General features: G+C 34.2%; 1 protein-coding gene across 1 annotated transcript; it reads left to right on the top strand.

Annotated features, from left to right (window-relative positions):
- The first annotated feature begins 2,013 nt into the window (after nt 1–2,013).
- Nucleotides 2,014–3,353, top strand: LOC131045171 (uncharacterized). The gene has a single exon (XM_057978709.2). The coding sequence runs from the start codon at nt 2,173–2,175 to the stop codon at nt 3,148–3,150; it is 978 nt and encodes a 325-aa protein (XP_057834692.2). The 5' UTR covers nt 2,014–2,172; the 3' UTR covers nt 3,151–3,353.
- Nucleotides 3,354–18,459: the final 15,106 nt, after the last annotated feature.

Below are 18,459 nucleotides of genomic sequence, written 5' to 3'. Positions count from 1 at the left end.
AGCATGTCATGTGAGAGGCACCCATTGCAATTGGAGTTATGAAACAAAAAAGGTTGAAGAATTGAATAAGACAAGGAAGCATATTCTAATAGATAGACACTATTTATAGGTATTAATATGTTGTAGATCCTAAACATGTTTAACAATGAAATAAATCTTATATAAAAAAGATTTTGTGTAGGTACTAATTGTACATATTAAAATATGTAATAATGAATTAATAAGAATATAATTATGAAGACATTGCTCATAATCTTATACTTAAAAAACATAAATACAATATAACTGATTCAAAATATTTAATATTCCTTTCAAAATTTAATGCACAGATCTATCTTAAGGTTTCTACCAATGTAGTTTATTAAATATCTAGTTTTTCATCTACTTGAATGTTCCGGATTTAATAGAAAGAGTTGCGGAGAAGAACAAGGTGGCTACCCAATTAACTTGTTTTCATTTACAGCAGGTATAAAGTCTAAGTCTTTAATTATTTTAATTATATTAAGTCAAACAATTGTCCCATCCTATCCTTTACATGTGACAACTTGTGCATATAATGATCGGTGGGATCCATCATTGAATAAATCTAAATACACAGAAACTGCTCCACTAATGTATACATCACCGACACTTCATATCACGGAGTGATGTTTCCGCACATCGTTACTTTGAGCGCTATGCGATATACCACTATGCTTCATATCACGGAGTGATATTTCTGCACGTCACTGCTTTGAGCCCTATGCGATATACCACTATGCTATAGTTTGAGTGATGCATATTGTAATGATCTCCTCCTGATTGGCCTCTTGAGTTTTATATTGGTTGCCATTGGATTGCATATGAATGCTCAAATTCCCATCTCGCCTAAAGCCTTTCCCATAGATCTTATAGCAATGGGTATGATATTCCGGAACATCACCTTCATTGATCTCTATAATATCTTATCTCTTTTCTTTCCTTTCGTTCAACAGTATCTATGGATCACTTAAGCTTTGAGATTACGACAGAATCAAAGGAGATGTAAGAATGACCTTGCCCAAGATCAAATTTAGGGCTGATTTTGCTTCTTATTGCTATTCATCTTTACTTGCTGAGCATAGTGATTGAGTTTGACAAAATGCTCTAACTGTTGAGCTTTCGAAGTCACAAAAACATAGAGGTTAGACTAAACAAATATGTTTCTATCTTATCATTCTAGTAATTTACTAGAGTGTGCCAACATCCTTGGACTTGTGGTGAGAATAATTCAATTTCTAATGAAAATTGATTGATAACTATGAATTGAATTTAAGAACAAAGGAAGTAACTCTTCAAAGTACTATCAAATGACTCAAGATGTTTGATGCAATTGTTTGAGAGAACAACTTATTATAACCTCCTACCTTACAAAACTAAATTGTTTGAGAGAACAACTTATTATAACCTCCTACCTTACAAAACTAAGTTTAATTCTGGATAATTAAAGCATGGGCAAATAAATTTCTATACAAACTTCTCATCAATCTTACCTTATACTAGCTTGTTTTTACAAGCTGTGAATAAAATGTAACCTATCTTATAAGATAAGATCATAGATAAAAAAATATTGTCTTAGCTAGAAGCATTCAATTCTTTTTATAGATAATCTCATATTGAACAACTAAGATAACTTATTTTAGTTTTTCTTTTTAAATTTTCTTTTAAATTCATGTTAATTATAAAATATAGTATATAAAGTGAGAGTTGAATATCTTAACAATTTACATGTCTTTTTTTGATAAACTAAATAGATAACAAAACAAAACAATTTATATGGAAATTCAATTATTCATCCAAGCGTGATAGATATTTTAGAGAAGCCCTGCCCCTGACATTGCCATAACTGCTTAGGCATACTTTTGACTTTACTAGACTTATGGATGTACCATCTATCACTTTTTTTTTAATATTGAATAAAATTTAATAAGATTATATTTATACTTTTTTTTTAAAAACATTTTCTTCAATTTGATCTCATTTGGGTTCCATAACCCGTCAGGTTACTTTCGATTGACAACCTATAGCTCTTCATTTGGGATGCACGTGAATAACTAGGTCTACAAGCTCCGAAAATGCAGTGTCTGTGGACCTTTCGTTGAATCCAGCTGCAGCGTATGGTGGTAATTAAAAAGCTCGAAGGCGAAATCCACAATGCTGTCTATAAAATGGCTTCTGTTTATTATGGTCTGTTCAGCGACAGCAACACAAGCCAGGGCATGGTTTGCCCGATGTGAAAATCGTCGTTCCAGATGCTATGGAAAATCGTTTTACTGTCCGTCGCGCTGTCCCGAGATTTGCCACGTCAACTGCAGGCGCTGCAAGCCCCAATGTCACAGCGCAGCTTCTCTGTCTGCGGCCTGTGACAAGCCGGGTGCGGTGTGCCACGACCCGCGGTTCGTAGGCGGGGATGGCAATATGTTCTATTTCCACGGCAGAAAGGACCGCGACTTCTGCCTTGTCTCCGACCCGGATGTACACATCAACGCGCACTTCATGGGCAAAAGCGCAACCCAGGAGCAAGAGCTGAAGTACGACTTGACGTGGGTAAAGTCTATCGGCGTGCGCTTCGGTTCCCATCAGATCCACCTCGGCGCCAACAAAGTCGCTCGCTGGGACAGTGCCCTGGACCAACTCACGCTCCTTGTAGATGGACAAAGCGTCGTCCTCTCGCCCCGTAGAGGCGCCCAGTGGGAGGACCGGTTGATCCCATTGAAGATCACACGTCTCCTGAATGTTAATGCTGTAATACTGCAAGTGGCTGACAGATTCAGTCTAACGGCCTGGGTGGCTCCCGTTACGGCCGAGGAGTCTAGGGTTCATGGCTACGTAATTAGTGAAGATGACTGCTTTGCGCACTTGCAGCTAAACTTTAAGTTCTTTGAGCTCAGCCCTAATGTGACCGGCGTGTTGGGGCAGACGTACTCCTCTGGGGTTAAAAGCCACTTGGAAGTGGGGGCTGTTATGGAAGGGGAGGATAAATTTGAAGTGTCGCATCTCTTTGCTACAGATTGTAAGGTTGCCAGGTTTAGCGAAGAAACGGAATCGCGGTTCGGGTTCTTTAGGAAGTTACCAACGGTTTCATGCGCCAGTGAGAATGCGGCAGGGAGCGGTATTCTGTGTCGCGGTTAGAAAGCGAAATGTACTTTAAGCCTTCTATGGAATAAACGTATTATTGTTATTATGTGTAGGTCTGTTAGAACTTAGAATCATGTCGTGTGGGCGGTAGAGCCTGAAAATTGACCAGGTGAGATTAGATTTAAAATGGCCTTGTTCGGTGAGGCTGAAAGGAATAAGTTTGGCCGCAAAATATCTATGTAAAGTACGTTGATTGATTTTTATGTGTGTGGGCGAGATTGGATTAAGGTCAGCTTGTTCATGAAAGGGATAAGTTTGGCAAAATATCTGAAGTTAGTTCATTAATTGTATTATTATTAGATGTTGTGCTATTGAATCGTGTTGTGTGGATTATAGAGTTTGAAAATTGTACATTTGTTTATCTTTTTATTGAAGTCGAATGATTTTGATTGTAAAATATTTTGTTGAAGTTCATATTCAATGTATGATTTATGAGTGTATTATTATGATATGTGAGACTATTTAAACATGTGAAAATTGTGTGGATGAGATTATATTTAATGTAGTCTTTTAGCCTTTTTCATAAGAGTGAATGGGATAAGGTTGGACATACATTAATATATCTTGGAAGTTAAAAATGAATAAATGATTTATTAGTGGACAAAGTCTATCTAAACATAAGTGATGCTATTGAAACATGTGGTGCATGAAATTAGGTTTAATGGAGCCTTGTTCAATAAGGGTGAATGAGATAAGGTTGGACACAAAATACATTTTGGAAGTAAAAAATGAATGAATGATTTATTAGTGGGCAAAGTCTATCCAAATATAGGTTCGCTCGTGTCTAGGGACTATTATTAATAATAGTTTCATACATATTAAATTGTATATGTGTTTGGCTTACCTTTGTATATATACTTATTCTTAAGTTGTTTCTTCATCTTAAATTATAATGTAAATTTATTAAATTTTAATATTTCTACATTGTTACTAATAAAAAATTTAAATTACACACACACGCAGGCGCACACACACACACACATTCAACCTTATAATTAATTGTGTGTGTGTGTGTATAGACACACACAAGTTGAGTTTGATTTTTACTTATTGATTGTGCAAAAATTTTCTGATAATGGAGAGAATTTATTGATTGCAATCCATTTGCATCAATAGAGTCCATAGGTTATTCTTCTTGGATGACTACTATAGTGTTACTTTTCTTGGAATGAAAACCATCTATGAGCTTAAATATGTTTTTTGTGCCAAGTGTGTGCTTGAAATTTGTTCAAGTATGAATGATTTTAGCAGTAAAAATGAAACAAAATAATAATAAGAAAACTCTTCTATTGGGAAAAAGAGATACAAAACCAATATAGAATAAAACAAAATTACACTATATTGAACCTCTTGTTGAATAGATATTCCCACAATAGTCATTTGGATGTGTGCTCACTAATAATTTTACCAACATAGCAATGCCCCAAAGCAAAAATAAATTTAAACCAACATAGAATTGAATGAAATTACACTATGTTGAACCTCTTGTTGAATAAATTTTCCCATGATAGCCATTTAGATGCATGCTTGCACAATTTAAGTAGCACGATAGCACTCCAATACAAAGTGAATGAGCTTTAGATAAAATAGTGAAGTGTTAGATATCTAGATTATGTGTAAGATTGAATGGATGGTTGAGATTGAATTATGATGATCAAAGGTGGAGGAAGATTTGGTGTTCTTACGTCATGGTATAGTTACATGTGGCATCATAAGTTGGGTTAGGAGGAAGAAGGAAATTTTGTCGTGTCACATAACTTTTCTATGGATTGTAAGGTTGCTAGGTTTGGCAAAGAAATGAAACCATGACTCAGCTTATTTAGGAAGTTCCCCATGGTTTCATGAACTAGTGATAATGTAACCAACTATTGTATTGTGTGGCACCATTAGAAAGTGAAAGGTACCTAATTCTTCTAGAATAGGAATATTATAATATGCAAGGCATTTAGAATCATGTCATGTGGGCAATAGAGCAACAAAATTAAGTAGGTGATATTGCATTTAAAGTGGCCTTATTTAATGAGTATGAAAGGGATAAGTGTGGCTATAAAATATCTAAAGTTCATTCCATTATTTTTATGTGTATTATTATTTGGGGTTGTTGAATCATGTGGGTGAGATCAGATTTAGAGTGGTCTTATTTAGTGAGGGTGAAAGGGATAAGTTTGGCCACAAAATATTTAAAGGTAGAAGTGGTCTTATTATTATGTAGTATTATATGTGGTGTTCTGAAACATATTGTGTGGATAATAGAGATTAGAAATTATGTATGAGATTAGATTTAAGGAAGTGGTATTCATCTTGTTTAGTGAGGTTGAATAAGATAAGGTTGACTATAAAATATCTCTTGGAAGTTTGAAATCAATGTATGAATTATTAATGCATTACTATTATATGGCTACTATTGAAACATGCAATAAAAAATGTGTGGATGAGATTACATTTTTTCTAAACATTTTTTAGTTAGGTTGAATGAGATAGGGTTGGAAACAAAATATTTCTTGGAAGTTCAAAATCCATCAATTATTTATTAGTGGATGATTTCTATCTAGATATAGGTTGACTCATGTCGACGGGCTATTATAAATAACAGCTTTACATATATTAAACTTCATATGCACTTATTAGGCTTACCTTTACATACATATACTTATTCAATACTTATTCAATACTTATTTTTTAATCATTAATTGTAAAGTAAATTTATCACTTTTAACATGTGTATATTATTTTTATAGAAAACCTTAAAATAGTGTATATATATACACATACACACACTTAGCTAAGTTTGAGTTTTACTTAACAATAATTTATAACATAAATTGTTGATTGTGAAAGAATTTATTAACAATGGAGAAGAAAATTATTGATTGCAACCCTTTTGCACTACTAGAGTCAACAAGATAATCTTCATAAATGGCTACAATAGTTTACTTGGCTTGGAGGGGAACCACTATGATCTCTAGTATGTATTTGTGCCCACTATGGGTGAAATTTTGATGCAAGAGCATCCAGGGTGTAGGGGCAATCTTGCATCACCCAAAAAAAGAAATGTTTTATTTTCCTTTGTTTTTTCATTTCTCCTTTGTTCTATTGTACCTATTAGGTTAGCTGCACTATATAAATTGTGTAGAAGCTAAAAATAGCAAAAAATAGTCACATGCCATTTTCAAGATTTTTTCTTGTTTTTGGTCGTACAGACAAAAAAATTGGTTAGAAAGAAGCGGAATTCAAAAATAATATGATTGATGAAAGAATCACCTCATAATCCTAATTGGTTTGAAAGATATCAAACTTTTTTTCTTGAGTAATTTCTCCAATGAAGCTTAAAATTCAAAATTGAAAACCTTAGAGGCCTTGAAAAGATTTAAACCCCAACAAATAGATCTTCGATGTATTTGGCATTTGTAGATCTCTTTGTTAGCTTTACAATGCTATATTATAATAGAAAATCAAATGCCTGAGTCAAAAGTTATGGTTCCCAGAAGCTGTGCCACCAGAACTCAAGTTTCAATAAAATTCTACCTAGCAAAAAAAAAAAAATTAACCAATGGACCATTGGGCACCAAAAGGGGAAAAGTTACACTTCCAGAACATTCTAAGGCAATTATAACTACTACATAAAGGGTTGAATGAGGGTTATAGAGGATAGTTTCTGTAGTGCAGATCATGGCTCCAAATTGCAGATGATTGTAATGGGAATGCCCATGTGGTTGTTGCATGATATTTTTTATATATTGTAATATCATTTCATTGAGATAATAAGAAGCAAGTGTTTCCTCTCTCACATTTTCTATTTATTTCTCTATTTTTGTTGTGGTTTTGGGTTTATAAGGGGAGTACCCTTCATCAAAGTTGCTCATGTTTGAATGATTATAGCAATAAAAACCAAACAAAAAATAACAAGGTTTAAAACTCATATTGATTGAAATATATTTATACCAATATAAAATCAAATGAAATTACACAATTTCAAACATCATGTTGAATAGATTTTACCATGATAGTCATTTGGATGTGTGCTCACTAAATATTTATCATAATGATGCTCAAATGTAAAATAGGTTACCTTTTGGGATATGTAGATTGGGGTAAGGTTGAATGGATGGATGGAAATGAAATACATGGATCAAAGATGGAGAATTATTTGATGTTGTCACCTCTTGGGATAGTGCCAAGTGGCACCATGAGGTTAGTAAGAATGTACTTTGTAGTATGGAAGGAGATCTTGCCATAAAGGAAAGGTTTTTCCTCACACTCCAAAAGAGAGGGAGGGAATGAAAAAATAAAAATTCCTTGAGCATACCATGAGGGAAGAAGACTCATTTGATATGGCACCAAAGCAATGTGCATGATCTGAAGGAATGGCTTACTTTCTTAATCAATACTTAAGTTTGAGTAAATAATTAGGAGTATATGAGGATTAGATAAAGAAGAGGCAGAGTTGGAAGATTGGAGATGTGATAAGGTAAATCAAATAAAGAGAATTTATTCATTTAATTTTTTTAAAGAAATAGGATTGGGATAAGGGTAAATACTTAAAATTAATTATTATATTAGGTTAAGAATTAGGAAAGTATAAAATAGTAAGTGTTGATTAAATAATATAAAATTATTTAATTAATATTAATAGTAAGTTCTAATTAAATAATACAAAATTATTTAATTAATATTTAAGTGATGGAGAATTAACAAAATAGAGATAAATTGATCAAAATTATGTGGTCAAATGATGTTATGAAGTAGAATCATTTCAAAGAAGATTAAAAAATTATGCTTCTAACAAAATGGTTAGACTGAAGATGATCTAATGACTCAATAGAGTGGTTAGGACCAAAGATGATGAGGATGTCCCATTTATTAAACAATTCAGATAACCAAAAGACAATTGAGACGGGGGGGGTGAATCTGTTGTCACAAATTAATAGAAGCATTAGCAATTTAAACTTTAATACCGAAATAGCAGTTAATCCAATTAAGCATAAACAATAATCACAGAATAAAAGCCTTCCACACAACACCAAGATTTGTACGTGGAAAACCCAGTAAAGGGAAAAACCATGGTGGGAAGCCTACTCACAGTCAGATAATACTTCTGTAGTAAGTATGTGAATTACAATGAAGGGGCCTGCACTTGCAAGAAGGCCAACAACCTAGAGCACATTGCTTATGACAAAAGGAGCCTCACTTACTACATATAAATCTAGACTACAATCTAGAGAAGTGTTGAACTAAAAAAGATAGCATCTCCTATGCCTCAATATAGTTTCGGTTAAGCTCAATACTAGAGGACTAAATCCTCTTTCATAAACACAATTTGATCTCCAATGATCGGCCAACTCCTCTGCCTGAATGATATTACATTATTCGCACATTACATTCCTTGACCATGACCTCTTACATTAACCATGATGATCTACAATGAGATCTTACATCTTATTTATACAAACCCTCGACCATAAACAATCAGGTCGGCCACAAAATAATAAATCGATTACATAATTACAAACCATGTTGGTCTTAGACCAAACAAATAATAAACAACACATAAGACATCCCGAAAATACAACCATAGGTCCTATCCACACATTACATTAATGCTGGTCCATAACCTAGATCAATCGAGACCAAGTATAGGTCCACACGCTTCAACAATGATCTCTAAATGCCAAGTCTCGAACATAATCACCAACAACATCCTGAAACTCCATCAAAAGTTGCACCAACACTAATTATGCAATTCAACAAAGATCTCCACCAAAAGCTCTACCAGTGAAACCCTCGCCGGAACCAGAAACCAATCTTCTAAGCAAGCAAAATAGCATCCAATTACCAAACCAAAACCAACTAATTAAATATGAGTATTAGTATCATGAATAAGCCATTTCCATCACCAGATTATACCAGAGTCTACCGGATCATGCTAGATCCATGTTAACCGAAAACCACTCATCCTACCAGGACCCGAAGGGTGCCAGTAAAGCATCCAAACAACTAGTGTTGACATCACTAACAAAACATCAATGAAAGACATAATCAATTCCACCAAATGGCCAACAATATCCCCCTTTGGCATTGATGGAAAGACTAGATGTGAAAAACTTCTAAGTACCAAGAAATGTCAAACAAGTCTCTCCCTGTGGAAGACAACCACCAATCTCCTGCATATGGATCTGAATATCAATATCTCTCCCCCTTTGACTTTTACTTTTTCACATCACTATCTCTCCCCCTTTGACATCAATGCCAGAAATCTGACAGAAATATCAAAGCAAAAACATAAGCCTTTGAATCTCAAAGCTGACTACTCCCACTAAGAAGTAGCATCCCACATTAGTGCCAAAATGAATAGTTTTTCTAATAATGCATGTTGGACTAATGCTAAACCACATCAATCAAGTCTCTGCCGGAGGGGCGAAAACCCCTAATTTGTCTCTCAGGTACTCAAATGATTCCTTGGATAAAGGTTTAGTGAAAATATTTGCAATCTATTCTTTAGTGTTCACATAAACTAGTCTAACTTCATTTCCTTCCACCTTCTCCTTCAAAAAGTTATACTTGATAGATATGTGCTTTGTCTTAGAATGAAATACCAAATTCTCTGATATATCAATAGCAAAAGAGCTATCATAGTGAATAACTATTGGTGCATCACAATTCACCTTTATATCCTTCAACATTTGCTTCATCCATAAAACTTGTGTACAGTTAGTAGCAGCAACAACATACTCAGCTTTAGCAGTAGATAAAGAAGTACATGATTGTTTCTTGCTGATCCATGAAACCAACTTCTTTCCAAAAAAGAAAGCTCCACCGGAAGTACTTTTCTTGTCATCAACATCTTTAGCCCAATCAGTATCTATATATGCACATAAAGTAAATTTATCATTCTTAGAGTACCATAAGCCATATTCTGATGTACCTTGCAAGTATCTAAAAATTCTTTTCACTGCCATCTCATGATTTTCTCTAGGATCACTCTAAAATATTGAAACAATACAAACAACATTCATAATGTCAGGCCTAGTCTGAGTCAAATAAAGTAGACCTCCAATCATAGATTTGTATCTTGTAGGATTTACTAGTGTAGAATTATCTTTCCTTGTTAATTTCTCACTTGTAACCATAGGTGTACTTACTGATTTAGAATCTCCCATACCAATTTTCTTCAATAATTCCTTAGCATATTTAGTTTGACAGATAAAAATACCTTTGTCAGTCTGAGTAATCTACAAACCTAAGAATTTTTTTATCTCACCAATCATAGACATCTCAAATTCTTTCTCCATATTCTTATAAAATTCTATGCATAATTTATCGTCACCTCCAAAAATAATGTCATCAACAAATACTTCAACAATCAGTATATTATCATCAATGATTTTATAATATAAATTACTATCAACACTGCCTTTAGTAAAACCAAGCTTCAAAAGATATTTATCCAACCTTGCATACCAAGCTCTAGGTGATTGCTTCAATCCATCTAAAGCTTTCCTTAACTTGCAAACCATATCAATATCATCTGATAGTGAAAAACCATCAGGTTGCTCAATATAAACTTCCTCATCAAGATCTCCATTCAAGAATGCACATTTAACATCCATCTAATAAACCTTGTAGTTTTTATAAGTAGCATAAGCAAGAAATAATCTTACAGCTTCAATCCTAGCTACTGGTGAAAAAGTTTCTCCATAATAAATTCCTTCCCTCTGAGAATATCCTTTACAAATCAATCTACCCTTATTCCTTATAACTTTACCATCCTCATTCAATTTATTCCTAAAAACCCATTTAGTTCCAATGACATTTTTATTTTTAGGCTGGGGAACCAAAGTCCATGCATTATTTTTCTCAATTTGGTCTAATTCTTCTTCCATGGATTTTAACCAAAATTTATCTTTACATTCCTCAATTACAGATATTGGTTCAACTTGTGAAATTAAACATACCTCATTAGTTTCCATTCTTCTTCTTATCATCACTCCATTGCTCTTATCCCCAATGATTTGATCTTTAGAATGATTCAATCTCACATACCTAGGAGTCTTCTGACTCTCTGTTCCTCTTCCCTATTCTTCAGTTACTGTAGAATTCTTTGATGTTGTCGGAGGTTCAACTCTTTGTTCTAGTAAAGGTGCTACCAGTTCAAATATAATTATTTCCCTTGCTGGTTCCTTCTAATAAATTATGATTTGACTTTTTCTCAGCTCATCTACTTTGACATTAGCACTCTCAACAATTCTCTGCAATCTCTTGTTATAACATCTATATGCTTTACTTTTATTAGAATAACCAAGAAATATGCCTTCACCACATATAGGATCAAATTTCCCAATAGTATCATCTCTCCTGATATAATATTTACTACCAAAATTTTTGAAATACTTAACTGTATGTGTATTGCCAAACCATAATTCATAAGGTGTCTTACTGGTTTCTCCTTTGATATGTACTCTGTTGAATGTGCAAACCGCTGTACTCACTACTTCTGTCTAGTAGATATGAGGTAGATTAGCTTCCATCATCATTGTTCTAGTAGCATCCAAGTTAGTTCTATTTTTTGTTGGCATTCTACACTCTTATGAGAATAGTGGTGTTGTCATTGATGGCAACCATCTAGCAACCTTTTGGCACTCATTTGGTAAAGCCACTAGCAGACACCGACATTGGCATAGACATCTACATACACCGACAGACACTTCACCGGCAGCGGCAACAATGCATACCGAGACCCCAACCGATAGGGAATAAATTTTTGTTTATTGTATTTAAATATAATTATCTTTTGTAAAGTTGACATGGCATATTGTAAAAGACTCGTATATATGTATGAGATCTTATAGGTCAATTTTAGTTGTAGATATATGCATGGAAATAATATATGGATGATATTCTGTATAAGGAGATATAGTTGACATCGAAGGTTTTGGTTATAGAATGAGCTTAAACCAGTATTGAACCTAGCATAGTTGATGCTACTTTGAAGCAATACATTGTATTGGATTTCATAATCCACTTTTGTAGTCAGTGTGACTCTTATTGAGCGGTAAGCTCTAGGCAGTTGGCCTTCCTGCATGTGCAGGCCCCTCATTGTAAGTAATATTTATTCATTGGCTAGTGAGTGAATATTGTGGGTCACAAATCCCATCGATGTTTTTCCCACACCGGGTTTCCTCATTAAAAATCTTGTGTTATGGTGTGTTTTCTATGCTGTCTTTATTGTTCCTATTCACTGCATTAATTCTTATTTATCAATACACTGTTTTAAGATGCAAATTTCTTAACAAGGTTAAATATTCTACAAATTGGTTAGATAATGATTCACCCCGCCCTCTCACTATCTTTGGGACTATCATTAATCCTAACAATTGGTATTAGAGCTTGGTCCTCTATTTTCAAAAGCCTAATAGCTTGAGGAAGTTTCTGACACCAGTACAGATGGAGAACTTAAGAAAACAATTGGAAGGAGCTCTTGTAGACTATGATGTAGAGAAGTTGAAGAATATCAAACTTGAAGATGATCCGAGGACTGCACAACAATTCATTCAAGGACTTCAGGATAATCTTACTATAGCTCGAAATAAAAGAAAAGAACTTCATGAGAAGATGCAAAATGATAATGATGAAAAGGAAACTCTTAATGAACTTGTGAGCAAATTGAGACAAGAAAATAGTAATATGAAGAATGAAATGCAAGATATGACTATGAGGTTTTGTAAAGACATTTAAGATAGAAAGAAGAATGAAGATGACTTGACTAGGAGACCCAAGGATGTTGGAAATGAAAATCTAAGATTCAGTCATGAAAATGATATGTTGGAGACAGATCTAATTCACATGCAATATGATAAAACTGAACTTATGAGACAAAAGGGAATTCTAGAAAATGAGTTGGCCACTGCAAATCAACACAGAGAAATTCAAGAAAATCTCAGAAGAACTTGATAACATGCTGAAAAGTCAGAAACCTAATAGAGATACTAATGGACTTGGACTTGAAGTTGGCGAAATTTTCGGTACTGCAAACAATCATGATCACAGTAAATTGGTAAGACAACCTAGTGCTTATAAATTTAATGGGAAATGCTTTAATTGTAACAAGTATGGTCATAGAGAAAATCAGTATAGATTTAGAAACAATCGGAACATTAATGAACCCACTAGTCAATGTTCCAAATTCAACAAAGTTCATCCTAATTTAGAAAACTGCAGAATGAATGTGAGATGTTATGTTTGTGGAAGATTTGGGCACTTATCTAATCAATGTAGAACACAAACCGGCATAGAATATGGAAAAGCTATTTAGAAGAATAAGGTGACTTGTTATGCTTGTAACAAAATTGGACATATTGCAAAATTTTGTAGAAGCAAGACTTCATCAAAAAATAATAAAGGACCCAGTTTGAAAGGCAAAGAAAAGGTAGATGAGGTAAAGCAAGAATTTTCAAAACAATGGATTAGAAAGACAGATCAGAATGTTGATGAAACTATTTCTTCACCGGTAGAACATAGTATTACTCCACCGGTAGAAGATTCTTCATCCAACTGAGAAGTAACCCTTTCAGGGTATTGTAGCAAGTTGAATATCATGCAGATTACCCTCTGTCAATGGTGAGAAGATATATTTCTTCTTTACCAATAGATTGTTAAGTTTTCATGTAACCGGTGAGCATTTAATGTGGTTGTTGAAAGAAATTTTATTATAAATCATCGGTTTTCCCTCATTTTTGATTCACTGAGCATTCAAATTAGCAGAGAGCGAGAAATCTAAGCAAAGGTATTCAAAGTGAAGGTGTGAAGCGATTTCCTTCAAGCATTCACACATTATTAGGCAGCTAAAGGTATTTTTCAAATGGCTTCTTCTTCTGCTCCCAAATTTATTGCGAACCCTACTATTGTGGAAAACATAAAACACCCTAGGCCCGTGTTCAAAATTATTTTCGAAGTAGCTAAGCAAGATGATTCCATAGGAGCATTTCCAAAGATTAATAAAGGTGTAGCTTATGATGAAGACCCTAGGATATATATTCATTTCAACATTGAAGAATTAGGTTCTGAGGAATTGCTAAAAATGTTTAAAACCGTAATTTGTGATGAAAATGACACTATTAAACCCGAGCACAAGATTGTGGAGACTTTAGGTTTTGTTGAGATATTGAATATCCCTGAATTTCTAGAAGTGGTGAGAATTGTCCTAAGTAGGGCACATGGAGAATTTCTATGGTTAGACTCTATCTGCAAATTTACCCGACAAGCAATTAGGGCAGTAACAGGTTTACCCTCAATCAGCAGCAGACCAAACAAAACAAAGAAAGTTCCTAATAGCAAAGTAATAACCCTAACTAGAGGAACATCAGACAGTAGATCACTAAGAGTGAATGACATCAAGGACATCAATGTTAGATTCATAAGTATGATTTTAGGTTATAAGACTACTCATGCAAACAAACTTAATTCAATTTCTAGTCTTTGCATTAATAGTGCTTATGAAATGGTGAACAACAATGCAAAAATAGATGTATGTGAATGGCTGAAAGATGAACTCGTAGATAATTTAAAACCCAAAAAACCCATAAGATCTCATGACCAGGAAGTTGAATATCATCGGTAGAACATAGTATTACTCCACCGATAGGAGATCCTTCATCCAACTGAGAAGTAAACCTTTGGGGGTATTGCAGCAAGTTGAATATCATGCAGATTACCCTCGATCGATGGTGAGAAGATAGATTTTTTCTTTACCGGTAGATTGTTAAGTTTTCACTTAACCAGCGAGCATTTAATGTGGTTGTTGAAAGAAATTTTATTATAAATCATCGATTTTCTCTCATTTTTGATTCACCGAGAATTCAAAATAGCAGAGAGCATGAAATCTAAGAAAAGGCATTCAAAGTGAAGGTGTGAAGCGATTTCCTTCAAGCATTCAGACATTATCAGGCAGCTAAAGGTATTTTTCAAATGGCTTCTTCTTCTACTCCCGAATTTATTGCGAACCATACTATTGTGGAAAACATAAAACGCCCCAGGCCCGTGTTCAAAATTAATCCTAAAGTAGCTAAGCAAGATGATTCCATAGGATCATTTCCGAAGATTCCTAAAGGTGTAGCTTATGTTGAAGACCCTAGGATATATATTCATTTCAACATTGAAGAATTAGGTTCTGAGGAATTTCTAAAAATGTTTAAAACTATAATTTGTGATGAAAATGGCACTGTTAAACCCGAGCACAAGATTGTGGAGACTTTAGGTTTTGTTGAGATATTAAATATCCCTGAATTTCTAGAAGTAGTGAGAATCATCCTAAGTAGGGCACATGGAGAATTTCTATGGTTAGACTCTATCTGCAAATTTACCTGGCAAGCAATTAGGGTAGTAACAGGTTTACCCTCAACTGACAACAGAACAGATAAAACAAAGAAAGTTCCTAACAACAAAGTAATGACCCTAACTAGAGGAACATCAAACAGTAGATCACTAAGAGTGAATGACATTAAGGACATCAATGTGAGATTCATAAGTATGATTTTAGGTTATAAGACTACTCATGAAAACAAACTCAATTCAATTTCTAGTCTTTGCATTAATAGTGCTTATGAAATGGTGAACAACAATGCAAAAACAGATGTATGTGAATGGCTGAAAGATGAACTCATAGATAATTTGAAAAAGATTAAAGGTGATCAGAAAGGGACATTTCGCTTTGGTAATCTCTTGGTATGCTTAATGTTGTATTTCACAAAGGAAATCCCCGGTATAGGACAAAAAGACTTTGAATATGACATACCGGTAGGAAGACAATTACAGGAAGCTTTTTGTGGCATGGGAACTGCAAAAGATAGCAACATAACTGAATACTTTAAAGTTTTTCAAGCCAAAATGAAAACTAGAGAAAGACTACCACAGAGTGTAGTGGATAAATATGATAAAGAAATATGTTTGGTAATCAAGAAGGATGAGACATGGATGGAAGTTGCACTTCCTAGAATTGTATGGGTAATAGAAATGGGCTATGAGGTAGATCTCAACATAATTGAAACTTATGCAAAAGCTTTGTTAGATGCACCAAGAGAACCAACATAAGAAGTTTTTGGTAATGCTGAAACAATTGAAAGTAATGTGAAAAAAATGAAGCAAAGGAAGAAAAGAGAGAAATATATAAGAGATGCATCAAAGTAGGTAAAGGAAATCAAAGAAAATGTTATGAACATTATTGGTATAATGGCTAGTGAGCTAGAAGGATTGCAACCGGAGGCACACATTTCACCGGTTGGCACATCTTCTAACAGTGAGATACCAGCTGAATTCAAAAGAGTTGAAAGGAAGATAAAACCTTCACCGGTACCCTCTCCTCCACCCAAAAGGACAAGGACCTTAAGGAGGAAACAACATGCAGTAAGGCAACTAGCTAAGAAACTAATTCCCAAGAAGAAAGAGAATCCGGTCATACCCTCATTGGATAATTTGCTAAATGAAATAACTGATGATAGTAATTTGGATAATGTGAGTAAATTGTATAACACATTCAAAGATTTAGAAAAGGAAAGCATTGAAAACAATAGAATTTTACATCTGGATATATACAAGAAAGTTTTAATTGAAGTTGTGGATGACTTGCCCAATGAACTATATAGAAGATTAGATGCAAAGAGGATTGCAGTGATAGAATTGGACAAGAAACTAAAAGTTGAAAAACTTCTAGCTGTGTTAGGTCCTAAAGAAAATTGAGAGGGGGGGGGGGTTGAATCAGTTATCCAATAAATTCAACCAAAATTAACTTAACCAAAACTTAATGCTTAATGTCGATAAACCAAACTTTATGTCAGTAGACAGTTTTATCAGTTAATTGCAATATCGGTAAAGATTAATGCATGAAACGGAAAGACAACAACATCCACAACATAACACAAATATTTGTACTTGGAAACCCTGTAAGGGGAAAAACCACGGTGGGAAGCCTTACCCACAATCAAATGATACTACTGCAGATAGTATGTGTGTACCATATGGATTCTACACATGCAGAAAGGCTAGCTGCCTAGAGCTCACTGCTCAATCACAAAATGAGAGTCACATTGACTACAATTGGATGGTTAAATTTAATAATAATGTACTACATAAAATAGCATCTTCATATGTTGGATTTAGTACCAGTTAAGTTCTGATTGCCTTCACAAAAACCTTCCTTCAACCTTCAAATGATGTCTGCGAGTATAGCTCTGCTTATTTTCGCATATACCTTATTACAATTCTTTTTCTAATCACCTATCAATCTCACAAATGAGATCTTACATTTATACCATAACCTAAGACCAATTGAATAGGTCGGCTCACTAAAATATATTACAATAAAATCAATTACAAATAAATCGATATCCAATGCATGATGTTGGCTCAATGCATTTACAATAATAATAAATCATCTCCATAGCGTGTCGTGCTGATTTGGAATAGATATGCCTGCTAGTGTATATCCTGGACCTATTTGTCGGTAACAGCAAATATGCAAACCCGAATAAACAAATAGCCAAATCGCCAAAACCAAGTGATCAGATAATGTCTTTGACATAACCAAGTAGTCTCCAAGTCATTCCAAGTGCCGGTGAATAATATAATCTTCCGGTGAACCAAATATTAGTGACTGTGCATAAGTCTTTGACTTGCCGGTGAACATAACCAAAGATCTCCAAGTGCTGATAAGTGTTCACAAGTGATGGCAGGTGTTGACATCAATGACAAAACCATATCAACATATCCAAAATACCAACAAGTTGTACATCTCGTTAACTCAAAAGAGGAGATTGATGACCTGATTTATGAGGCTAATAGATTCATTTTTGCTAGTGGTCACCGACAAGTAAGTTTGATGGCAGGTTGAGTAAAAGAGATTGCAGAGGATTCTACTGATAAATGGGATATCTTCTTTGTGGAAAAACAAAAACAAGAGGAACTGAACCGACCAAAGAAAACATTCAAATTTTATCAGACAAACCTTTACTAGTTGAAATGCAAACTCAGACTGATCCACTGGAGGATAACACAAGAAAAATGGTTACAAATGCTAGAAGCACAGTGGTAATTAAGGTAGTTGGTCAGACAACCGGTACTTCATCAAGTGAATTCAGACCTACTAATGTAACAAAGGTACTCCTGGACTCTATCAAGAAGATAATTGACTATAATGCATTGGCTTACAAGGCAATTTATGACACCATACCAATTCTTAAATTAATTGCACCAAAATGTAACATAGATCATGTAAAGGATTCTTTAGGTAAATTGGATACATTGTCTAAATTCATT

The sequence above is a fragment of the Cryptomeria japonica genome, chromosome 8 (genome assembly GCF_030272615.1).
Source record: "Cryptomeria japonica chromosome 8, Sugi_1.0, whole genome shotgun sequence".
Taxonomy (NCBI): Eukaryota; Viridiplantae; Streptophyta; class Pinopsida; order Cupressales; family Cupressaceae; genus Cryptomeria; species Cryptomeria japonica.
This window is presented reverse-complemented; position numbering and strand designations above follow the sequence as displayed.

Coding starts and splice junctions, on each gene's coding strand:
- LOC131045171 (XM_057978709.2), top strand. CDS start 2,173: ATGCTGTCTATAAAATGGCTTCTGTTTATTATGGTCTGTTCAGCGACA.